General features: G+C 35.6%; 1 protein-coding gene and 2 long non-coding RNA genes across 4 annotated transcripts; 1 reads left to right on the top strand and 2 right to left on the bottom strand.

Moving 5' to 3' along the window:
- Window positions 1-365: 365 nt before the first annotated feature.
- LOC125664160 (lysine--tRNA ligase-like) lies at window positions 366-22,011 on the bottom strand. 2 transcript variants are annotated; one of them, XM_048896737.2, is made up of 16 exons: window positions 21,919-22,002; window positions 21,095-21,309; window positions 19,088-19,229; window positions 17,177-17,342; window positions 16,960-17,053; window positions 15,223-15,305; window positions 12,909-13,012; window positions 12,134-12,259; window positions 11,078-11,197; window positions 10,600-10,762; window positions 8,978-9,151; window positions 8,462-8,547; window positions 8,264-8,349; window positions 8,024-8,150; window positions 6,815-6,958; window positions 366-564 (listed from the first exon to the last, which is right to left on the bottom strand). In XM_048896737.2, exons 2-16 carry the CDS (start codon window positions 21,253-21,255, stop codon window positions 475-477), a joined length of 1,866 nt encoding a protein of 621 aa, XP_048752694.2. In that variant the 5' UTR covers window positions 21,256-21,309; window positions 21,919-22,002; the 3' UTR covers window positions 366-474. The 2 variants fall into 2 exon arrangements, with proteins under 2 accessions (XP_048752694.2, XP_048752696.2); XM_048896739.2 differs by lacking the exon at window positions 21,095-21,309 and having other exon boundaries at window positions 21,919-22,011.
- A 40-nt stretch (window positions 22,012-22,051) lies between these two features.
- LOC130051196 (uncharacterized) lies at window positions 22,052-23,373 on the top strand. Its single transcript, XR_008799568.1, has 2 exons — window positions 22,052-22,446; window positions 23,152-23,373. It is a non-coding gene; the product is annotated as an uncharacterized LOC130051196 (long non-coding RNA).
- On the bottom strand, window positions 23,115-25,304 carry LOC130051197 (uncharacterized). The gene is made up of 2 exons (XR_008799569.1): window positions 25,127-25,304; window positions 23,115-23,510 (listed from the first exon to the last, which is right to left on the bottom strand). It is a non-coding gene; the product is annotated as an uncharacterized LOC130051197 (long non-coding RNA).
- Window positions 25,305-26,993: the final 1,689 nt, after the last annotated feature.

Here is a 26,993-nt window from a genome sequence, read left to right on the forward strand (position 1 = left end):
GGTATTTGATATCATTCATTCACAAATTAAATTTGTGAGATACTTCGCCTATTGGTTACATCATCTTTTCTTATGACTTTGTCACATGCATAACTTCATGTCAACATTCGAACTAACATGAACTAGCCTTAAGAATGTGAACAAGTCTGTCCTTGAGTCCTTCATTAGAGGTCATGCACTCAGATAAGCTGTATTCTTATCTTTTCTAAATTTTCTGCACCTTTTCCGCACTGCACGAGCTATTTGCATGTACCTACTACTCAAACTGTCTGAAATTACATAATTTTCTGCTTTCTGTTATCTATCTAACAACCATTCAATTTCTCTGCCACTATCCTGAATAGTAAACAATGTCTGACAAATGATTGCCCTTAAAATCCTAACAGTTTTATTTCATGTAACAGAAGGGACTCCATTCATCTTCAATGCACGACACAAATAAATAGCTTTAAAAAGTTTTTGTGGACAGGCTCTTCAGCTGGCGGGGCCGGGGGCGGGTTTGTCCTGGTCCTCTCCGGATTTTTTGGTGATGTCTGGCTTCATGGCAGGAAACAGCAAAACCTCCTACAAAGCACAGACACTTCATCAGGTACACGCGAATTAAAACACAGTGCATTACATTTCATCAGGTACACACAAATTAAAACACAGCGCATTACATTTCATCAGATACACGTGAATGAAAACACAGTGCATTACAAAGTAGACACTTCATCAGGTACACGCGAATTAAAACAGCGCATTACATTTCATCAAGTACACGCGAATTAAAACACAGCGCATTACATTTCATCAGATACACGCGAATTAAAATACAGTGCATTACAAAGTACAGACATTTCATCAGGTACACGCGAATTAAAACACAGCGCATTACATTTCATCAGAATACACGCGAATTAAAATACAGTGCATTACAAAGTACAGACATTTCATCAGGTACATGCCAATTAAAACACAGCCCATTACATTTCATCAGGTACATGCGAATTAAAATACAGCGCATTACATTTCATCAGATACACGCGAATTAAAACACAGCGCATTACAAAGTACAGACACTTCATCAGGTACACGCGAATTACAGTGTATTTAATATTCATCTCTCTTAAAACATTCCTATTAAAAACCACATTATACATGTAGCTCAACAGTTCAAAACAAACCAAAACACCTTACTGTTTCTTAAGTTTAAAAATCTTATCATTTTAGAGATGAAAACAGAAAAAAAGGAATTGCTGGCTCTCAGAATACAATGCTTTTCCGATTATAAACTCTCATTATACCACAGTGACTGACACTATTTGCACTATTTACAGTGATATGATGACTGTTTTTGAATCTAGTTCCTTGTCATGATCTCTATATCAACTACAGGAAGTTCAACACTGCAAATAATCAAAGATAACAGACTGGGACAAATATCCTGTCTGTACTTTGTAAGTCACATGCTGTGTGGTTCTCATTGGGGTGCTCAAACTAAAAAACTGCCATATAACCCCATCATCTCATCATTGTATGTACATACAGATTTTCTAGATGAAACTATATGGATGGCTAAAGAAATGACCCTTATTGTTTTCTGAAGTCCACGATCAAGGTCACCACATATTAACATACTGTAAGGAATTAATACCAGATAATATACGTTACATGAAGAATCTCCAAAAGTTGAGGACAAGTCCTAAGGCTTTTGAAGTCAAAAGGTCAAGGTCATTGAGCCACATTGTTAGTATCTCAGCATCAAGGTTTCAGAGGCCCATGGGCCTCATTGCTCACCTGAGTAACCTTGGGCCATATTTATTGATTTTCCCTATATCTTTGCATGTAAAACGTTGATCCCTATTGTGGCCCCAACCTACACTGTAGGTGATCAGAAAAGCTCACTTGAGCTTTCAGCTCAGGTGAGCTAAAACTTGACAAAATCTTCATGTATCCACAAAGCCGCCTGGAAAATACTAGATTCACCCTGGTTTTCTCTCGTCATTGTACATCAAAATTATCATAATGAATGACAATGCTACCCATAATGAATGCCAATGCTACCCATAATGAATGGCAATATGAATGGCGATGCTATGCTTAAAATACAACAAATTCTTATGCCTCTGTGCTACACTGTACTATTTTCACCCATGTAAGTAGATGTTACCACTCAAGTCACACGGTGTGAATATGCACATATACACAGCATGTCCATATCAAATACAAAGTTACACAGCATTCTGTTCAGCGGTTACTGAAGTTACACAGCATGTCCTTATCAAATACAAAGTTACACAGCATTCTGTTCAGCGGTTACTGAAGTTACACAGCATGTCCTTATCAAATACAAAGTTACACAGCATTCTGTTCAGCGGTTACTGAAGTTACACGGCATTCTGTTCAGCAGTTACTGAAGTTACACGGCATTCTGTTCAGCGGTTACTGAAGTTACACAGCATTCTGTTCAGCGGTTACTGAAGTTACACAGCATTCTGTTCAGTGGTTACTGAAGTTACACGGCATTCTGTTCAGTGGTTACTAAAGTTACACATCATTCTATTCAGGTTACTGAAGTTACACGACATTCTATTCAGCAGTTACTGAAGTTACATGGCATTCTGTTCAGCGGTTACTGAAGTTACATAGCATTCTGTTCAGCGGTTACTGAAGAGTACCAAATAGTATATGGTTGAGCTTCTAAGTTCAAAAGGGGCACAATGCTAAGAAAAAATGGAATAAGAATTTCCTGCAAATATGCTATCTACACTGTATGTCCATATTAACTACAGAGTTGCATGAAATTCTGTTCAACAGTTTCAGAGGAGTTGCACTGACAAACTGTTTCAGTAGTCCATGTTTATTTAATTTTGGCAAAATTTCTGTTTAAAAGGGCATGAGCCCACCCTATTTTTTGCCTTTTTTTTGGAAGGACAGATGGTCCTTTACTTAAGAAACTTTAATCCCCTTTACCCAAAGGAACTGTGTGTCAAGTTTGGTTGAAATTGGCCTAAGATTCTGGAGAAGATGATTGATTTAATGAATGTTGTTTAACATTCCTCTTGAGAATATTTCACTCATGTGGAATCCCAGTTAAAATAGGTCCTCAGTACTGCTTTCTTGTCATAAAAGGCGACTAAATGGGGCAGTCCTTCGGATGAGACTACAAAAACCGAGGTCCCGTGTCACAGCAGGTGTGGCATGATAAAGATCCCTCCCTGCTCAATGGCTCTAAGCGCCGAGCATAGGCCTAAATTTTGCAGCCCTTCACCGGCAGTGGTGACGTCTCCATATGTGTCAAATATTCTCCAGAGGGTCTTTAAACAATATTCAATCACTCATGTCGGTGAAGGGCTGCAAAATTTAGATCTATGCTCGGCGCTTATGGCCAGCAGGGAGGGATCTTAATTATACCACACCTGTAACACGAGACCTCGGTTTTTGTGGTCTCATCCAAGAGGACCAACCCATTTAGTCGCCTTCTACAACAAGCAAGGGGTACTGAGGACCTATTCTAACTCGGATCCCTACGGGATGGAGAAGATAAAATTGTAGAAAGTTTACAATGCTATCAAAAGACAATGGACAAATTTTGATCAGAAAAACTTACTTGAGCTCTCTGCTCAGGCAAGCTAAAAAGGTGATTCAAGTCTGCTTTTAGAAGAACCATTTATGGGACACGATTTTTAACATGTCTAACATCTTAAAAGATTTCTTAGAAGCTACTACCTACATGTGCAGTAAACTCGATGCATCTCTTTTGCAAATCTACCCTATTATTTGTGAATTATTGTAGAAAAGTCTAGAAATTAAAGTGATCCTGAACCGTTGCTAAAATGTTTGCATCGATCAAGAGCCACTGGATTTCTTTCAGCAATGTCTACAGAGGTTGAAAATATTTCTGACAAGTGGATTGAAAATCTGATCTCTCTGAAAAATTGAATCCAAATACCAGAGAATAATTTATGATTTTGAAGGGGAAAAAAATGTGTGCACACTTATACATGTAATATATTGATGTGTAGGGCCTATTGATTAGTTATTTGCACAAAAGTTCAGAATTTATCAAAATATGCAAGATAAATAAAAGTACAGTGAAATTGATTACCCGTCACGGATGAATGAATTGACGTGACCTACCTGTGCACAATGGCCAATAAATCAATAACATACAGTGCATTTAGTCAAGCGTATCTGAATTAAGTATGTAGCAACAAAAACAAATTTGAAATCGGCAGTATTTATACTGGATAATATTGGGTTAATATTTTCAATTTGTGATAAGCATGATAAATGGAAAATAAATGGAAGCTAACAAGAGGAATCTCTAGTAACATGTAAACACTTGAATAAAGCCCCTATTATTCAACTAAGTTATCCAAGTAAACTTGAAATCCCTTATTAATACCAATATGTAAAATATTATATCTCCAAATTACATATACAGTGAAACTTCTCCAAACCGGCCCCTCAGAATACCGGTTCTCCCTGAATATCGGCCGATTTTCAAAGTCCCGACAGAAATCTTAACATTTCCTTACAAAGAAAGTCTTACAAAACCGGCCACCCCTGAAAACCGGACATCCGCCACTTTTTAAAGTACATTTGTTAACAAACATGTGTAATTTACCCTAAACATACCAGCCACTTTTTGAAGACAAGAAAATCTTGGGCAAAGGTTAATTAAGATCATCCAGGTGTGCAAATTGACTGACCCACCAGCCAGGTATGAAATTATCCATTGGAGGTGTGAAAAACACTAATGGCCTCTTTAATTTCTATTGTTTACCTGTGTGGTCAAGGGTGTTAATTGACACTTAGCTAATCCAAGAGACCCTTCCAAATTCTGTACAAAATGTAAAACACAGTTGGGAAATTATTGAATGAATATTGTATCAAACGCCATATTGTTTCACCATACTTTCATATGGATATAAGCGGTAGTTAATAAAGAACAAACCCATGACTGTTAATAATAATTATTAAAAGATAGATTAATTTTCTTGGTTTCCATAGACTTAAAATTCCAAAGAAATATTCAAATTACAATTTCATATTTACTACTGTACTTTTTAAAAATGTCAAAACAAAATTGTTAATGACATAAGCGATGAATGTAAACAGAGTTTTTATAGGTAAGAGGAATTCCAATAATAGGCCTCTGTGTTTTCTTAATGTATCCTGTTATAGATTTTCAGTTTAAAATTAGATGATTTCAGCGAGAATATTTCTTGTAATTCATAATTATCTTTAGGTAAAAGCGGACTAATTTAATCTCCACCGATAATTGATCATAGATCACCAGATCAAGGTGAACAGTACCTACTTTGTGAATATTGAGATAAAATGGCTATAATTGCTAAGTTTTTTCCGGTCCGAGAGCCGGCCGGTTTAGAGAAGTTTCACTGTATATAGTGATAGTAAATTACTAAGCAAAGAAAGATAACTCTGATTTCCCATGATGACACCTTAAGCGACCTCAACAACTTTGCTAATGTTACTAAAATTAAAGCCTCGTTAAAACCTCTACTTACGCGGTACACAGTTTAGTTCAAGATATCTAAAACTGATGTAGTTGTTCAATTTAGCCTGTTTACATAATGGCTCCCAGGAATTTTTTTTTTATAAGAAAATAGAAATTAATTCACCACCAGCAAAACACAAATAGAAAAATTATGGAAGCATTTTGGAATTTTGTGTTAGTGATGATACAGATGGTAAAACAAAACCAGTGTCCAACATTTAAAAAACGCAGACTTTATTTTACTGACATGTCACAACTACCACTAAACTTGACATTTTCGTTTTTATTTATTTTCTTTTTAACAAATGACATGCATCGTGATGTACATATCGATATCATTAGCGTGATACATATCGATACCATTAGCGTGATACATATATATTATTACTACAGTAACTTGATCCGAAGAATTGGATCACGTCGAGTTGACAGGCGCGGATCATCAGATCACACGAGACGCAAAGCGTCGAGTTTGATCTGATGATCCGCGCCTGTCAACGAGACGTGATCCAACTCTTCGGATCAAGTTACTGTAGTAATGATAAATTTATTATATACCCCCTTCTGCATTTTAAATCCACATTTATAAGATAATAAATGTAATCCAAATTATCAAAAACACAGACATACCATGAAAATATGTTTTGTGTACACAGTTTTGTTTTGTGACGGGGTCAACATTTTCCACAAATAACGTTGCGTTTATGCATTGTGACGGCATCAGTTTCAGAGGATACTGATACGGAATCAGAAAACCACAGTGTGGTGATCCGGAAAACCGGATCACACGCTGTGACATCCACAATATCAACGAACGATACATTGATGGGTATATAATAAATATCTATATCATTAGCGTGATACATATATCATGAGATCAGTGTATCACTGAAGCCCTACTTGTGGGTTACAAAAATTTCACAGAAAACCACCATGGGTTGAACACGTGAATTTATGAGTCTCGCCTAACAACGACAACAGGATAAAGCACAAGTTACGGAGCGTGAAGATCGTCGCTAAACTCAAATTGTATCGGAGACATCATAATGAAAACATGCAGTTACAGACAGATATAAAAATTCATAAACACCTTGTGCATACACTGACCCATACCAATTTACATCAATTTGAAAAGTCAAGTCCTCTTTAAGGACTTTTAACATGAACCTTGCCAAGGTTTGGAAGCAAGGCCATTCACAAATGAGCCACATAAAAATTCTCAAATCATCAAAATTTATCAAAGAAGTGTTGAAAATTCCTTTTCTTATAAAACCAAAAGTAGACACTAATTTTACACGTAAGTGATACCTTGATATTGTTGGAGTCTGTGAGGAACATGGTCAGTCTGTCGATTCCCATGCCCCATCCTGCTGTGGGAGGGAGGCCGTACTCCAGGGACGTACAGAAGTTATCGTCTACAAACATAGCTTCATCATCTCCAGCTGCTTTGTCCTGAAATGTCACAAAAATTCCTGTACCGTGTCTGAAGTACTGTTCATTCACTGACATGATGGACACAGCTGAAAATTAGTGCTTAATTACAGCAGAAATCTTAAAAATGCTTTATATGTTCTATCTGAAGAATCACCAGGGGGCATATCCATCACTAATACACCCCCCCACCCCCACCAGGGGGCATATCCATCACTACTACACAAACTCACCACCAGGGGGCATATCCATCACTACACAAACCCCCCACCAGGGGGCATATCCATCAACACACAAACCCCCCACCAGGGGGAATATCCATCACTACTACACAAACTCACCACCAGGGGGCGTATCCATCACTGCTACACAAACCCCCCACCAGGGGCATATCCATCACTACTACACAAACCCCCCACCAGGGCACATATCCATCACTACTACACAAACCCACCACCAGGGGGCATATCCATCAACACACAAACTCACCACCAGGGGGCATATCCATCACTACTACACAAACCCACCACCAGGGGGCATATCCATCACTACTGCACAAACTCACCACCAGGGGGCATATCCATCAACACACAAACCCACCACCAGGGGGCGTATCCATCACTGCTACACAAACCCACCACCAGGGGGCATATCCATCACTACTACACAAACCCCCCACCAGGGGGCATATCCATCAACACACAAACTCACCACCAGGGGGCATATCCATCACTACTACACAAACCCACCACCAGGGGGCATATCCATCACTACTGCACAAACTCACCACCAGGGGGCATATCCATCAACACACAAACCCACCACCAGGGGGCATATCCATCACTACTACACAAACCCACCACCAGGGGGCGTATCCATCACTATTACACATACCCACCACCAGGGGCCGTATCTATCACTACTACATAAACTCACCACCAGGGGCCGTATCTATCACTACTACATAAACTCACCACCAGGGGGCATATCCATCACTACTACGCAAACCCATCACAAAGGGGCAAATAAACATCTTTTTTACTCTGAAAACACAACTCAAAGCAAATATATGTGAAAGCTCCATACCTTTGCTTGTTGTTCAAACCGTTCCCTCTGAACGACTGGATCGTTCAACTCCGTGTAAGCATTACAGATTTCCTTCTTACAGACAAAGAGTTCGAATCGTTCCGTCAGTCCTGGTATAGATCTGTGCCTATAAAATGAACAACACGCACATCTTAGTAGAATTTAATGTCTGTATTTCATATCTATAGATAGAAATCTTTCCAACTTCATCTCAACAAGTAAGACTGTCAATAAGCTTACCATTTGGCCAGAGGACTCATGACTTGCGGATGATCAATGATGTACGCAGGATTTATACACTCTGCCTCAATGAATTCACCCACTAACTGTACGAATGAACAGAGAATTATTCATAATGATCACAACATTGCTTTACACACCATCGTATATTGAACTCTGTAAATGTATTCATGAAAACTTTTTTTTAACGTGACATACCTTGTCCAGAAGTCGAGCCACTGTCCGTGGGGCAGGACATTCAACCTGATGCTTAACACATAAATCATCCAAAAATTTACGAGTGCCTGAAAGAATTATTCAGAGCTCATCAGTTATCATGCTCAATTCAGGTCTAGCACATATATCAAATGAAAACTAAAATCATGTTTTTATAAGAAAAATTACATTTGTTGTATGGGAATGCAATTTATTCCCATCCTCAATTAAATCCAAAATAGTGGGGAAATCTCTGTAGTTATAAAGAGAGGAGTAATGTATTTCAACTTTTTAACATAATAGAAAATTTACAAGTCCCTTTATTTTTTTAAGGAATTTTACAACCAAACTAAGCTAAAACATGTATATCAACCCATACATCCATTTTTTGGGTATCAAATGTCCTTAATCCTGAACAATTATCCTTAAATAAAATAGGTAACATTTTCATATACAATGCTATTGTATAGAAAAGCACATTCCATGTTAATTAAATGTTTGAATTGCACTTCTACCAACCTTCAGATTCAAACTTCTCGGTGTCAGGGAATGTGACCCCTAGCCTCTCCTCCAGGCCCTTCAGCATGCTGATGCGTTTGAAGGGTGGGGTGTAGTCCACCTCCCATGCCGGCCCCTCGGCACCCTCAGGATGGTACGTCACCTTGTAGCCTCCAGTGATATGTTTAACCATACCTAACATAAACCACATATTCATTCTGTATATGTTAAAATCTTCATATAAAAAGCATGATGATAAATCAAAAGTGCATCCAAAGGACACTCTAAACATTGGAATTTCAATGAACTGAAAAGTTTTCCATGACACACATACTGGTAGGTGGATTCAAGCTTCATCTTAACACGGGGAAACTTCATCTACAGTAATCCCATGCAATTTCTTTTCTGGTCCAACAGTTTTTCACAGATAGGAAATTGTATTTTGTTATGTACGATATTGTAACTAGTGTAGTTTCAGATAATGGTCGTAATCATAGAGATCAGGCCCATATCCTTATAACATCATCAACTACACGTAATCAGAGATCAGGCCCATATCCTTATAATATCATCAGCTACACGTAATCAGAGATCAGGCCCATATCCTTATAACATCATCAACTACACGTAATCAGAGATCAGGCCCATATCCTTATAACATCATCAGCTACACGTAATCAGAGATCAGGCCCATATCCTTATAACATCATCAACTACACGTAATCAGAGATCAGGCCCATATCCTTATAACATCATCAACTACACGTAATCAGAGATCAGGCCCATATCCTTATAACATCATCAACTACACGTAATCAGAGATCAGGCCCATATCCTTATAACATCATCAACTACACGTAATCAGAGATCAGGCCCATATCCTTATAACATCATCAACTACACGTAATCAGAGATCAGGCCCATATCCTTATAACATCATCAACTACACGTAATGACAACTAGTTGTTCACTGAAAGTTATTTCCTCGGTATCAAGCAGTCAAAGTGTTCTGTTATCAAATAAGTGCTACTTCAATCACAGAGAAAAACAAAAGCTAGTAAAATTGAATAGCATATTGAAGCCATTTTATGGTAGACAAGATGTCTGTTAAACAATGTGTCACCACTTCCAAGCAGGGGATAGTTCAAACTGTAGCAAATTTATGCCAGAATTATCAGGTAGTATAGATACAATTTCGTTCAAATCATGACACTCTGGACCTGGGTAGTTTCAAAACAAGGGTTTCAAGTTTCAGTCACTTAAATCTGACCTTCACCTTCAATTCACCAAATATGAAACCACTATCTTGAATACTTTGAAAGTCATGACCAAGGCTAAAGCTGCAGAAAGACAAAAAGACAGATAATGTGTCCCCTGACCAATCTCAATATAAAACTAATCCTGAGTATTTTCGAGACTGAAATATGAACATGATTTAATGCAAGCCAGTGACAAATCAAGTCTTCTAAAATGTTGTGGCATATTTATGTAATTATGTGATTTGCTGAAATGCCTGTGTAACTTCAGAGGGTCTCATAAGCATTTTAATCAATAATGTTCAGGCCCATATCCATACACATCATTAGTTACACAAGGACATTTCATTACAAAACTGTTCTGTTTACCACTTCCTGTCAGATTACCTGCAATAAGAGATTCCGTGATTGTCATCAGGTCATCGTAATCTGCGTAGGCCATGTAAAATTCACACGTTGTGAACTCTGGGTTGTGGGTCAAATCTATCCCCTCATTCCGGAATTGCCGTCCAATCTCATATACTCTATCAATACCACCAACTACCAACATCTACAATTAAGAACAAAGCAACTTTTATCACACTTATAATTTTTGAATGGCATAGAATGACAAAAATAATTTTCTTTATACCCCCTCCCAAAAAAATTGGGATATTTTTACATTATCCTTTACAAAATTCTGTCTCATCCACTTAATGCGAACCAAACACCGACTTTCAGATTATATATTAAAGAATTAAGAAATATTTCTCAACATTTTGTTCATGTATCAACTGCAAATTAGACAGAAAACGGCATCAAAGCATATATCACAGTGCTGTATGACCACTGTACCAAACAAAACTAAATGATACGACCGCCTTACTTTGAGATACAGTTCTGGGGCCACTCTCATATACAGGTCCATGTTGAGTTCATTGTGGTGGGTGATGAAGGGTTTAGCTGTGGCCCCTCCTGGGATCATGTTCATCAGAGGAGTCTCCACCTAAAACAAGTGTCAGACTTAATGACAGCTAAAATTATCCTGACCACCATACAGCTAAAAATAAAGTGTATCTGCCATTTCTTTCACAGCTTAAAATATCGGCAATTTTTTCCACAGCTAAAAATATCGGTAATTTCTTTTATAGCTAAAAAAAAAGACCTTTTTTTTCACAGCTAAAAACATCAGCCATTTCTTTTACACCTAAAAACATCCGCCATTTCTTTTACACCTAAAAACATCCGCCATTTCTTTTACACCTAAAAACATCAGCCATTTCTTTCACAGCCAAAACATATCAGCCATTTCTTCCCCAATCATTTCTGCACTCTAAATCTAGCTTTAATGTCAGCCACTTCTTCCCCAATCATTTCTGCACTCTAAATCTAGCTTTAATCTGGAGAAAGATTTACACGAGGGCCATTATATTTACAGCATAAAAGAGTGCTCATTATGATTTAATTTGCAACAATCATTTGAAGCATCAAAATTTACACTGTACGTTCATTAAACTGATTAAAATTAGATGTTAGATCCGCTCCCCTCCATGAGGATCTAACATCTAGATGGTACATTCTTGAGATTATGATCACGATCTAACATCTAGATGGTACATTCTTGAGATTATGATCACCAAGAAATGTATCCTTAACACATGTTCTTGTGATTATGATCTGGAATTGCTACTACAGTTGAATTTCAGTATCTCGAATACCGATATCTCAAATACCATGGATACGTCAAAGTGATTCGGAAGTCCCAACCACTTATTCTTTAAGTATTTTACTCTTGAATCCTCTGATATCTCAAAGTATTTTCGCATTCCCATCGATTTCAAGATAACGAGGTTTGATTGAATATAACATGAATAACTTTCATCATCCTTTCATGATTTTTGATGAACCTGTAGTGTAATATACCCAAAGAAAGATAACTCACCTCCAAAAACCCCATCTCGTCAAAGTATTTTCTGATATAGTTGATAATTTTGGCCCTTGTAATGAATTTTTGTCTCACGGGTTCATTAATGATTAGGTCTAAATATCTCTGACGAAATCTAGTCTCCTACAAAAAAAAAAAAAAATCATCACTCCGAAAGTTAAGTAAATGATTAGGTCTAAATATCTCCGACGAAATCTCGTCTACTACAAATAAAAAAAAATTATCACTCCAAATGTTATAAATGATTAAGTCTAAATATCTCTGACGAAATCTTGTCTCCTACAATAAAAAAAAAATAATCACTCCGAAAGTTAAGTATAAAATGATTAGGTCTAAATATCTCGGATGAAATCTTGTCCCCTACAAACAAACAAAATTATCACTCCAAATGTGAAACACAAAAATAACTCCAACCATGAAACAAAAATTTCAAAATAACTTCCAACTGTCGAACAAAAATCAGCTCGCAGATTAGGACAAAATCCATATGCAACAAGTTATGTGTACTTTATTGCAGACTTTGCACGTGATTTTCTTTTGCTTCTGAAGTCAATTCTAGAAAAACAGTTTTTAATTACAGTGAAAACTGTCTAATCTGAGAGTTTATTGTAAACTGTCCACACATTTTTGGTCCAGAGCGTACAACTCTTATCATCAAAAATATTCCGTATTCCAGAGCTTCCAACTCTATCATTAAATTTACTGTCTTGCGTAATCCACAATTCCTTCTGGTTCTAAGATTGTCCAGATTTCACTGTTCGAGAGAACTGACCTTGTCCTTGACCCCGTAGTAGAGGTGAGGAAGCTGATGCAGGCAGGGTGAAAGAAGAACGATCTCTGTTGGGATGATGCTCAGTTCCCCTTTCTTTGTTTTGCCTGAAAAAATACACAAAATTTGCCTTCTCGATCTGCTTCTTGTATATACAGGTGACTCTCGATGGCTCGAACTACGATGTCTCGAAGTGAAATCATGGTCCTGATTTTTTTCTCTATATAACAAAGCAAATTTACTATCGATCTCTCGAGAACGTTCAATCTCGAGAAGTAAAGTTGGGTCCCGTAAAACACATTTCATTGTTTTTCACTCTCGATCTCTCGAAGTGGTGGTAGCGTATATCGACCATTACCCAAGCGTGTAATACTTTCCCCCTTGGACCTTACCTGGAGGTTAGTGTGGCTGTGGTAATTAGGTGTTTACATGGGTGAAACATCACCTGTGCTTCTTTGTGGAGGTGACACACTTGAGTATATCATTGGCTAATTGGTCAGTTTACACCTTACACAGGGGTCTAGTGATGAGTAGAATTATATATAATCTGGCTATGAATAAGATCTATAATTTGTTTTGACTTGACAACAAGAGAGTTAAGTTTTATACATTAATTCAGAGATTCCACAGACCATTAAATTTCTTGAGATTGTTCTTTGTGTAAAGTTACTCTGAAGCTTCGTTTTACTCATTCGTTAGAATTTTTGCTTTGTGTAAAGCGACATAACATTGTGCTCTGTTTAGTTAGCGATAGTAAAACTTTATTGGAACTTGGTTTTGTATGCCTATTTAGCATGATTTAAGAGCAAACAAATATACAAACTTTGAAATCTTTTTATTAATGCAAAATAAGGTTCTTTATTTTAATATTGAATTAACTACCTGACAAATATGAAGGAAAACATGTCAAAACGATATGATCTTGTTGGTAAACATTTCCGGTTACTGTAAAATCTTAACCATATCGGCGGACATTCAATTTCCGAATTTCGATCTCTCGATTTCTTGAAGTTTTATCAAGGTCCCTCGAACTTTGAGTTATCGAGAGTCACCTGTATATTGAGAAAACAGTTTTGACCTACTTAAGCGGTTGTTGTTCAGTATTTACAGTTTTGACCTACTTAAGCGGTTGTTGTTCAGTATTTACAGTTTTGACCTACTTAAGCGGTTGTTGTTCAGTATTGATCACCTTCACTTTACAGTTTTGACCTACTTAAGTAGTTGTTGTTCAGTATTTACAGTTTTGACCTACTTAAGCGGTTGTCCTTCACCTTTCTGATTCCACAATACACACTACTCATTAGTTCAGTGCATTGTAACTTCTGAACTCATAGCACCCCTCCTCTTTTTGTCTGCCATCTTATGGCGTTTCTCACCTGGATTTCCTTTGATCCCTATTACATCGCCCCTCTTTTGTTTCTCTGATTATCATATCGCCCCTCTTTATTTATTGGTGTTTTTTTTTACATGGTTTTCCGGATTATTTGCCCCTCTTTACTTTATGGTTGTTTTCCTGATTATCATATCGCCCCTCTTTTCCTCTGATTATGTCGCCCCTCTTTTCCTCTGATCATTATATCGCCCCTCTTTACTTTATGGTGGTTTTCCTCTGATTATTATATCGCCCCTCTTTACTTTATGGTGGTTTTCCTCTGATTGTTATATCGCCCCTCTTTACTTTATGGTGGTTTTCCTCTGATGTTTATATCGATCCTCTTTACTTTATAGTGGTTTTCCTCTGATTATTATATCGCCCCTCTTTACTTTATGGTGGTTTTCCTGATTATTATATCGCCCCTCTTTACTTTATGGTGGTTTTCCTCTGATTGTTATATCGCCCCTCTTTACTTTATGGTGGTTTTCCTCTGATTGTTATATCGCCCCTCTTTACTTTATGGTGGTTTTCCTCTGATTATTATATCGCCCCTCTTTACTTTATGGTGGTTTTCCTGATTATTATATCGCCCCTCTTTACTTTATGGTGGTTTTCCTCTGATTATTATATCGCCCCTCTTACTTTATGGTGGTTTTCCTCTGATTGTTATATCGCCCCTCTTTACTTTATGGTGGTTTTCCTGATTATTATATCGCCCCTCTTTACTTTATGGTGGTTTTCCTCTGATTATTATATCGCCCCTCTTACTTTATGGTGGTTTTCCTCTGATTGTTATATCGCCCCTCTTTACTTTATGGTGGTTTTCCTCTGATGTTTATATCGCCCCTCTTTACTTTATGGTGGTTTTCCTCTGATTGTTATATCGCCCCTCTTTACTTTATGGTGGTTTTCCTGATTATTATATCGCCCCTCTTTACTTACCTGGTTTTCCGCGTACTCCCACTATGTCGCCCCTCTTTACTTTGTCGTTCGCCTCTATAAATGCCTCTTCTGATGAATAATGTCTACAAATATAACGAAAATTAATTCTACACACACTGTAAGGATGCAAATGATATGAAAGATCTACCTTTAAATTTGTAATTGTACATAATAATTATATAATAATCAATAATTCATATACCTCATATCCCCTCACTTTCCAATCATATTTAAATCAAAATACTCAATCATTACCTCTGCACACACAACATACATATAAATATCTATAAACAGTGGTTGTTTGTTCCTTATATAACTGGTACCGATAAATGGTACCATTCCCAATTCAAAAAAACATTGATTTTACCCATTTTTGAGACTAAATAATCCCAATCCACTTGCCGAAAAATAGACCACTGACATCATAATTTACTTAGGCCAAATAAAATGATATGTGTGGTTCCAGTTACACTCCCTTGAAAAAATAGGGTAGGTAGGTAGGGATTTTTTTTTTTTTTTTTTAATTTATTCTTTTTAACGATAGATTTTAGATGGAAACACAAGTTTCTTTTACTTTCACTTCTTTGCATGTTCCATTTATATATGGTGTAATATATACCTATCAAAATTGGTAGGGATCACCCTAGTTTTGACAATTCTTACATATATATTTCACATAAAAAATGAAATACAGAAAAAATATCAGTGCATTTACCAAAATCATGTTTTTGAACATGAAAGTAGGAAATGATATTTCAACCAGAGTACTGTTTTCAAGCTCTTTCAAGTTTTTAAAATCTATCCAATTTTTCAAAAATAAGGAGGGTGATCGCTCAGTATATTCAAACAACCTGACATTTGCACTATTGTTTATGTAAGCACTCTTTAGTTCTAAGTCACTTTCTGTCTAATGTTAGATGGCCTGAAGGAAGTGTTTACAGCTTAGCATTTTTGGGGTATCTATATATTGGCTATGAATAAACTTACAGTCAAGCTTCACCTAAAGGAAAACGGGTCAAAAACCTATATGTTTAGTGCAGTGTGGTATATGAAAGGTGAAGATAACAAACAGTGATCAATCTCATAACTCCTATAAGCATACAAAATAGTGAGTTGGACAAACGCGGACCCCTGGATATACCAGAGGTGGGGTCAGGTGCCTTGGAGAAGTAACCATCAGGTGCCTAGGATATTATGCAACCCTTTTCATAAAAGAAAATCTTGAAAAAAAAAGTGCATTATATTCGGCAAAATACAGTAACTGATTTTGGAAATAGTAAAAAAAAAGTTTAAGGTCGGGGGTAAAAACTAGGGACGGTCGGGTAACTGGAACCACACATATCTTTTTATTTGGCCTTAGTCTGAAACATTGTACGAGTTAACTAAAATGTTCAATTCCGGTATTAAATCGAAAGTAGATTATGGCAGTGCGCATGGTGTAGAGCTACTAGAACGAGCCTACAGCCATTCCTGGTGTCTTATTTTTTTCTTTTAGTTGAAATCATTTGCCAATACATTGGTAGAAAACTCCCAATTTGTTCGATTTTGACGCTATTTTTCCCAATTGAATGGGTTCCGGTACCAGTGGGTAGAAAGAAAAAAACAACACACTGATAAAACAAAAATTACCTCATACTTCCTCCGTTCATAAAGAAAATAATAACCTCATTCTACCTCACATCCACCATCAAATGTACATAAAATCAATAATGACCTCGCGCCCCTCACCGAACTTACTTGGCATTTGCCATGATCTGTATTTTGACTCCCTCGCCACGTAAGTCATAAAACAAGAGCTTGGGACCAGATTCTCTTTTGGCATGGATTCTGCCTGAAAAAAAAAGGTTTACCAATATTACCAAATTTAATACAAACACTGTGATTTACAATGGCTGTTGATTGCTGCTTCATATACCCGCTCCACTAATACAAACAAACCCTGGGATTTACATACCCGCTACACTGACGCTCTCGCCCTCCATTATGTCTCCGGCTGCACATCCATTGTATTTGTCTATGAACTCTGTGAGGGATATGTCCACCTGGTATTTGTGTGGGTATGGGTTATTTCCCTTGGCTTTTAGGTCTGCTACAGCCTTAGATCTCAGTGCATAGTATTCCTACATTCAGTAAGAAAACACAGAGTGGTCAACATTTTTAAATCACTGTCCGACATTTGGTTTGACAGAGTTAAAGGTTCTGTCAGATCAAAGTTTTGTCAGACCAGATACATGTACCTTGTATTGCACAGAAAGAAAGAAGAAAACAACTGCAACAAAATGCCTTTTATTGTTTTAACAGCAATGCATCTCCCACTCATATCCAGCTAAATACGGTCAGTTTTCCAACCATCTCCTAACTCATTAACACCACGGAAGCCTTCGTAATTTTTAAGTGGTCCTGGTTCAGCATTTTTTTCTTCTATTCTTACCAAGTTGTTTGTTTTACGTCCTGTCAGCAATTTCCCCCTCATATTGAGACGTCACATACTGTGGGTGAAATACCACGTATTTAGACCTATGCTTTGTAATCTGACTCAAGGCCGTAGTAGTGAGGGTTCTTTAACATTTTAAAACCTGCCACGACATTAGATGTCATATCTGAAAGACCTGGGACTCTCACTGCTAAATGCCGAGCGTTTGGCTTGGATATATTTACATCTTAGGTGGCCATGGCACGAGCAGCACTCACGACCTTCCAGTTACGAAGTGAACGCTCTACCACTGAGCTTTTTCTTCCTGGTTATAGAGAACCTTTCACAAATTTGATCGGCCGTACGGCCATATTGTTAGTGACCTTCACTTGTGCATCCCGAACCCAAGTTCTAAAATAATCGGATCACAGCCAATATTTTCAAACGGTCATTTGGACCGAAATTTTCTTGCAAGTTATCGGTCCAGGGAATTTTTTATGTGATGTACAAATTCAATTCAAAAATATATTCTATAAATATATATATATTCAATATAAAGTCATACTCCTAGAATCAATACAAAAACACATTCCTATTATCAATACATAAAAACATTCCTATAACAAGTCAATATGAAAATATATTCCACCTGTCACCTACATAAACATATTCCTACAGTCAATAAATAGACATATTCCACCACTAAGTCAACACACAAACACATTCCTACAGTCAACACACAAACACAATCCTACAGTCAATACAAAAACACATTCCTACAGAAAAACACATTCCTACAGACAATACAAAAACACATTCCTACAGTCAATACACAAACACATTCCTATAGTCAATACACAAACACATTCCTACAGACAATACAAAAACACATTCCTAGTCAACACACAAACACATTCCTACAGTCAATACAAAAACACATTCCTACAGTCAACACACAAACACATTCCTACAGTCAACACACAAACACATTCCTACAGTCAACACAAAAACACATTCCTACAGTCAATACACAAACACATTCCTATAGTCAATACACAAACACATTCCTACAGACAATACAAAAACACATTCCTAGTCAACACACAAACACATTCCTACAGTCAACACACAAACACATTCCTACAGTCAACACACAAACACATTCCTACAGTCAACACACAAACACATTCCTACAGTCAACACAAAAACACATTCCTACATCAACACAAAAACACATTCCTAGTCAACACACAAACACATTCCTACAGTCAACACACAAACACATTCCTACAGTCAATACAAAAACACATTTCTATAATCAACACAAAAACACATTCCTACAGTCAACACAAAAACACATTCCTACAGTCAATACAAAAACACATTCCTACAGTCAATAAAAAACACATTCCTTCAGTCAATTCTTTAGTCATATTACATATTGTCACTCACCAGGTCCCCTATTTCCTCCTCCTCCTCAGGTTTGGTCTTGGCAGTGCCAGCATCAGTTTTGGTTGGGGGTGGGGGCTGGCTGGCAATCTTTTCTGCCTTCTCCTTGGCTTTCTTCTCAGCCTTCAGCCGCCTCTTTTGCTCACTGTAAAGTCATAAACCTTAAACAAATGCTGGTTCATTCATTTGTTCTCATATGAAAGGTCTTAAAGGCATAGGGTCTAAGATATTGATAAAAATTTGCATGTTACAAAAAGGCGGAGAAATTAAAGATCATAACTAGAAAACCACAAAAAGTTCTTCAGAATATTTACAAACACATTGGATACGACAGTAATTACAAAATAATTTCCTTTTCTCATTTGCCTAAACTGGTACCCTGTTAACTTCGCATCCCTTATGTTTGTGTGTAGCCACCAATCAGCGGGGTACCAGTTTAATATATTGTCCTCCACACAAACATTTTATAAAGGGCTAAAACCAGGGCTCAAAATTAGCGAGAAATACTCGCAAAATGCGAATACATTTGAAAAATACCGAGTAAAAATAGTGTACACTCGAAAATCTTAGCAAGTGGTGATTTACAAACTATGATCGTATCGTATCCGTTTTATACGGTGATGCGCTATTCGCTTTTCTTGAACTTGCACTCTGAATCATACAAAGGCTTACATTAACGACTGATTTCAACAACCGTTTCTATCCGGGTTTTTCTTTTATGATTTTTTATGAAACTCGGAGTCAAACAAATGCTTTAGAGGTCGGACATCGGATATCGACATGTGGCACGAGTCCTGTTCACCTATAGGGGTGATTAAATTGAATTCCAAGTATGAGGTTTTTGTTATCCATTTATCTAAAAAAAAAATATCGGAGTCTATATTTTACCAAGTCTTCCTGTGGTTATTTTTATCAGAATCATGAGAATGTCCTATCTAAGTTTATTGTCATATTGAGGTCGGGTTATAGTGATGACACGAGTGCATTGCTCACCGCGTAGACGATTATCTAAAAAGTTCATGGGACTCGTGATCGTGCTGCTTATAAAACCATGAGTCCGGGATTCGCTTTAAAAAATCACTAGTGACAACCTTGATGTGGCATGAAATTGGAAGACTGGATCTAGACCTGCGGTAAACAAGTTGTGGATTAGAGGTGCAATAATCAAGAGACCTAAACATTGCACCATATGACTTACGTAACTTAGTGTCTTGTCCAAACGATGCCTGTTGACCCACTAGGCTCAGTAATGATGGGGGAAATTATTGATTTACAAAAATATATAAAAAAGAGCACTGCTTCATTATTTTTATTTTAGCTTGTAGTTTTTCATTTTAGCCTGTGGATTTTTTACCCACAGGCTAAAATTAGCCTGTGCTAGAAAAAGTTAATTTTGACCCCTGTAAAACATCAAAATGACTTCAATTTCAAAGCGCTGCAGCTATAGATAACTCATAATTAATACTACAAATTTGTTTTTTTAGAGTTCTTCTTGCAAAATATTGTGATGTCATTTTTGAGATAAAAGATAGACCCTATGCCTTTAAGATTCATTTTGTGTCTCTATCTTTAGATTCATTATAAGGAATGTAGCTCAAGGTACAAGTTAAATCATTATAAGGAATGTTCATCAAGGTACAAGTTAATCATGCATGAACATGTTGAACAGAATAAACTACAGGTTTAAAATACAACCAATTCCAAATAATGTTGCGTGTCATTACTGAATTCAATGTTTAAAACTCTAGTCAAAGGTCAATTCTATTGAATATTAAACACAGCATATTTTGTGTTATTCATATAATGATATCAATAACCACTTGAAGTTAAAAGAAATATATAAATTCAGGGGGGAAATATAGTTCAATTAAAATTAGATCTGAGAAAAATCTTCCCACAGAACCAACCCCTCCCTCCCCCTCCTTAAACATCTGCATTATGTCAGGCTGACCTAGAACAACAAAGTAATACTATTCTACACAATCATGGAATGATGGCCAGATCAATTACCTTGAGAGATGCAAGCCTATAGAAGTATGAAAATAGTTTGTAGACATGACAGAACCGCTGGGTAACAGAGTTCTCCAGTCTGTGGGGCGGAGTGTGTACCCCCTCTCTGAGGCCCTCAAGGTCCGGAGGACACAAAATGAAATCTTTTTAAGACTATTCATTTCTGAACATGCCTATATGACTTATAAATCTCTAGGGTCTTTTATTTTCTTGCCCTATTCAAGAAAATAAAAAGGTATATTACAACCTGATATTCTAAAGGCACATGCAGTATAAGATAGCATGATCAAAGTTTTCAAAATATCGTTCAAATATATCCCTGGATATAATCCTCAACACTATCGACTTAAATAGAAAATTTTCATATTGAAATATACCATTACCCGACATTCTTCGACATTTCAAAGGATGTATGTCACAATGTTAGTTTTCAATACCATTCTAAATATATATATATATATATATATATATATATATATATATATATATGCAGTAAAAAAACAATGATGCAATCTTGTGAAACATCGTTGGTCGTGTCAAATTTAGGTAAAAACTACGACGATCCATCGCAACTTTGCATTAGAAATAAATAACGAAGAGTTACATTACAATCTGATACAATTAGAAAATTCTTCAATAAAAGTATTAACAACGCCATCCACTTTCTGTTTCAATCATCCTGCATACTGCATACAATGATACACAATGTGGCTTAGTATTCAATGAGAGCCCAAAGATTTTTATTTCAAGCTCTGAAGACGAATACAAAACATTGTTCAGTAATGTTTTCCAACGTACGCGTTATTCAATAACCAATTGTTTACCTTTTACTCAGTTTTTCCCCGGCCTCCGACATCGCCACATGTGCGCCAATTACAAAAAGGAAGAATTAATTCCCTTTACACAAAATCTCGATCCCGATTCATATAACGTGCATAGTTCATGCAAAATAGCCGTGTTTCGAGTTACTCCGGAACACCCGGGATTTTTCGTATTTAGCCACGCCGGTCACGTGATATGAGCAAAATGTTCCACAGGGGTACTTCCGGTTAATTTTGTTTACACTGGTAACAAAATTGTTTTTGACAAAATATAGATTTTGCGGCACAAACTGTCGCAAATCAGATAAAGGATAGCAAGGGATATATATTTACTTGGGAAGATGTCAAAGTTTACCTTTTCCCAAACCCGGGAAAAGCGTTCACGCAGAGGAAACGATGGCGTCATTTGTGTAGAAAACCACGAGCAGCCGAAATTGAGTGCGATTATTACATTCCGTGAAAGCTGAACCAACAAAGAAACATCATTGTTCTAGCCAGTTTGCTTATATTAACTTTTAGGAAAACCAAGAGGTTTGTACTGACTCTTAAAAATATAATATAGACTGCAAAATCTTGTCAATCTTCAAGAATAGGTATACTTGTACCCTCATCTACATCTGAGCAGTGTATGTATTTTACAACGGTGTTCATATAACATTAAATAGAGAATTTCAATTATGAACTTATGGTTCAGGCTCATAAAAATTATGAAGCAATTTCACAATGGAGTGAGGGGGGGGGGGTATATATATCTGCTAATTAAATAAAAAATGAGAACACCAGATAATATATCCCTACGGATCTATACTAGAATTTGCATGATCATTTATTCAAGCTCCATACTGATGGTTCATTCACTGCAAAATTTTGAATTATATCAAAGAACATTGATCTTTTCTCCAACTTTTAATACCAATCAAGCACAGGCAATATGCATCGCTTGGGGTCGAATTTACTATTAAAGAGTACTCTTTAATAGTAAATTCGAACACAAGTGATGCATATTGCCTGTGCAATCAAGGTACTTTACATGTACATCAGATATGTACATTTCCACTCAAACTACTTGTATACAAGAATGGAACCAGCTGAACATGAGCCAGGTTATATATTATATATTTGCTCTCCTACCCCTTTGATTCAGTACTGTGTAAGGAAATATACTATTGAGTATATATATTTCTTAAAAAGAATAACAATTTTCATTCATATTTTATTCAACATATATATACACAGGTTGATAACAATGGCTGATCTGCATATAATGACTGCTAGTTATTGGCTGGTATGCAGTGAAAGGGAGCTAAAAAGGAGTAAAAAGTTCATATCAGCCAGGTGAGAATTAATTTCTTCTTTTTTGTGTGTTATACATATGTAATTCTTTTCTTTTGCTGCTTCAAATCTTGTGTATTTGAAAATTTTCAGTCTAATATTTGGCAATGTTATAGGTAGTGTGGTTTAAATAAACCAGTGTTAAGGAATATCCAGTAATGGCATGACATCATGAGAGTTTGGCATACTGACATTCAGATGATTAATGATGAAACTGAAGACCTCAAGTGAAAGGCATGGAAAATTATCCTGTTCCCATTAACCTGGAAAAGAGGAGGGATGCCACAATATTGATAATAGACTTTTGTCAATTTGAGAAGCAAAGATGTTAAAAAAAAAAAAAAAAAAAAAAAAAAAAAAAAAAAAAAAAAAAATAAATAAATAAATAATGCTGAAATTATAATTCATGTATTTGTTAAAAATACTGTTCACTGTACATACATGTATATTTTTTTTAACTTATTTGGAAATACATGAAGTAATTCATATTAAAACTGAATGTATGAGTTTTCATGAATTTTATCAATAAAGCTTACCATATTTATTGTACAAATATCTGATTTCCCCTATACATTGTAGTCATATGAGAGCTTGCTTGCATTCAGAGATATGACATCATGTATAAAGCCGAGTTAAACAACTTCAAAATCTACCCAACATGTTTTAAATGAACACAAAAGATTCTTCCTAATTTCTTCTCTCTTTTTTTCAATTTTGTTCATAAATTTATATTTAAGTCAATTCACCTTTTTCAAACTTTTGATGCATATGACGGATTTCCTCTGTATTGCTATATCTATCAGGCCCAGTACAATCTCTATATTTAACTATATAGTTTTATAAAGCTATTTCAAACAGCTTCATTAAGCTAGTTTCGATTAAATTTCTTAAGTGCAATGACACATAACAATATACATGTACTTTGAACTAACCACAACACTATTCTATGTATAGATCATATGTCATTTTAAGAATTTTCATGAAAAGAGAATTTCTTTTGTATTGATAACTGTCCACTGCCTTATGTGTGTCGAACCTTTGATAAGTATATGATGACTTTACAATGTGGAATCTGTAACAACTTAATAATCCTAAACATTTGACAATTTTGAATCAAAATTCTTCCTAAGGTACATAGTTTAAGAAGCTTTTTTTGTTTACAGTGTGTTGTTTCAAGTACAAGGATGAAATATTTTCACTTAGAAATTAAATTTTTATGCTTTAAAAATATATTTGATAGAAGATTTGAAATAGTTATATCAAGCAATTTCAATTAGCTTTAAAAAGCTATATAGCTTGATTAGCATATTTATATAGCTAATTATACTAGAGATTGTGCTGGACCAGTCTATGAGCACATAATTGAAATTATGTTGCTGAAAGGAATTATAATATTACCTTAATCATGATCAGATATATATTTTGTTCAGTGATATAACTATGAGCAGTAATCACAAATACCTACTGGATTGTGAAAAGTCAATAAAATGACTACAACAATAAATAGTCATGCTAAAAATTCTTCCAATTACATAAGTATATCATTAGAAGTCAAACTCCAAAGACTTAATTTGTAACACAAGTATTAGTTGAGAAATAATTATTTTCAAATTCAATCTAATTAAAATTAGATCTTTGATCCGCTCATGCAATCGCTACACAAAGGACTATACACCAGTTTCATAACAAGTGCAGTCTTTTCTTAGAGATCAGCTGAGCATAGTGAAGATTCAAGTAAATTAAAAGTCAAATCAATCTAATTAAAATTAGATCTTTGATCCGCTCATGCAATCGCTACACTTTGTGATCTAATTTTAATTAGATCGTTTCAAATTAGACAGCATATTGACTATACCCAAGTAGATAATTTTATCCTCACCCACATATGGCTATACCATTGCACTCAGAAACCCAGTCTAATTCAATTTAAACTAGCTTTAAATAATAAAGCCATTTCAAATACCTATAATATTATAGCTAATCTATTACTTTTCACTGTGTATTGTCATTATCTATATTTTATATCAATAATTATCAGGTCCAGTCCAAAGACTATTTCTACCTATGTAGCTACTTATAGCTACCTAGGTATTTAAACCTACTCCAGGTAGCTATTTTTACCTACGTTTTCCTTTACTTGCATTTTGTGGCCAAACGCAGGAACAGCGCAACATGGTGTGTACCAAATTTCTTGATTCACTTATACTTTTGCGGTTGGTAAAGAGTGTTCGTAAATATATTTTAAAAATACGATAAAAATGAAAAATTATACAGTACAAACGGAAAATATACGATACAAACGGAAAATATACGATACAAACGGAAAATATGTAATACAAATTAAAAATTATACAATACATGTAGAAAATATGCAATACAATTAAAAATGTAACAAACGGAAAAGATCAAATATTGTGCACAACGTTTGATATGCTATAGATGTCAGAGCGATTTTATGCACACTGATACCAGATCTAGTTTTTATATGCATCTAAGTATCATGAGTTAGTTTCTGAACATCGATATTCGAGTGAATTTTATAAACATCGATATCGATCATAGAGAGTTTTTGTATATAAATATTACATATCAGAGCAAGTTGGTTTTTTCTTATGCATATCAATGTCAAATTGAGGTTGTTGTTTGTTTTGTTTTTTCGTTTTTTTTTTTGTTTTGTTTTGTTTTGTTTTTTTTATTTATTAATTTATTTATTTTTATATATCAATACGAAAAGGTTTTTTTTTTTTTTTTTTTTTTTTTTTTTTTGGTACATCAACATTGGAGAGCGAGGTTTTTTTTGGGGGGGGTATTGAGTTTTTAATATGTGCATCGATATTAGGGTGAGACGGTGTACATCGATATGACTTATCAAAGTAAATTTTTGTGTACATCAATACCAAAGAGAAAATATTTTCCCATCTTTTTGGAAAATTGCTCACGTCATTCCTCTCTTTAAGAAGGAAGACCTGTCAATAGTATGTCTCGCTATTATCATGTGTTAGTAAAATTTTGGAGAGAATTATTTTCAAACATGTATATAATTATTTTCATAGTAATGATCTATTTTATCGATATCAAGCTGGATTTTTACCAGGACATTCTACAGTTTATCAATTATTAGAAACGTATCATATTAATGTTCAAAGTATTGATGAAGGAAAATCATGTTGTATGATATTTTGTGACCTATCAAAAGCATTTGATAGAGTATGGCATAATGATCTCATTTTCAAATTACAAACTTATGGTATATCTAGTAGTCTTTACATTGGTTCAGAAGCTACTTATGTCACAGATCACAAAAAGTAATGTATAAGGACCTCTTATCGTCAAAACTTGATATATTTGCTGGTGTACCCCAAGGTTTTGTTTTAGGACCTTTACTATTTTTGATTTATGTTAATGATGTTGCTGTAAATATGCTACCAATGTGTAGATTATTTGCTGATGACAACTCACTCCAGCAGTCCTCATATGATATGTTAGAAATTGAATATAAGCTTAATGATGGTTTACATACACTAGAAAAATTGTGAAATTAGTGGCTACTCAAATTTCAATCCATCCAAGACTAAAGCTGTTTATTTTTCGAAAAAAGATAACTCTATTTTACCGAAATTATTTTTAAAGGTGATTGGAGTGTGCTCCAGTCCATCGTCATCTAGGCTTATTATTGTCACATAACCTCAGTTGCTCTTTATACATTGATTCCATAGTTAATAAATCTTTTATAAAATTTAGGGCTT

Source organism: Ostrea edulis, chromosome 1, assembly GCF_947568905.1.
Source record: "Ostrea edulis chromosome 1, xbOstEdul1.1, whole genome shotgun sequence".
Classification (NCBI taxonomy): Eukaryota; Metazoa; Mollusca; class Bivalvia; order Ostreida; family Ostreidae; genus Ostrea; species Ostrea edulis.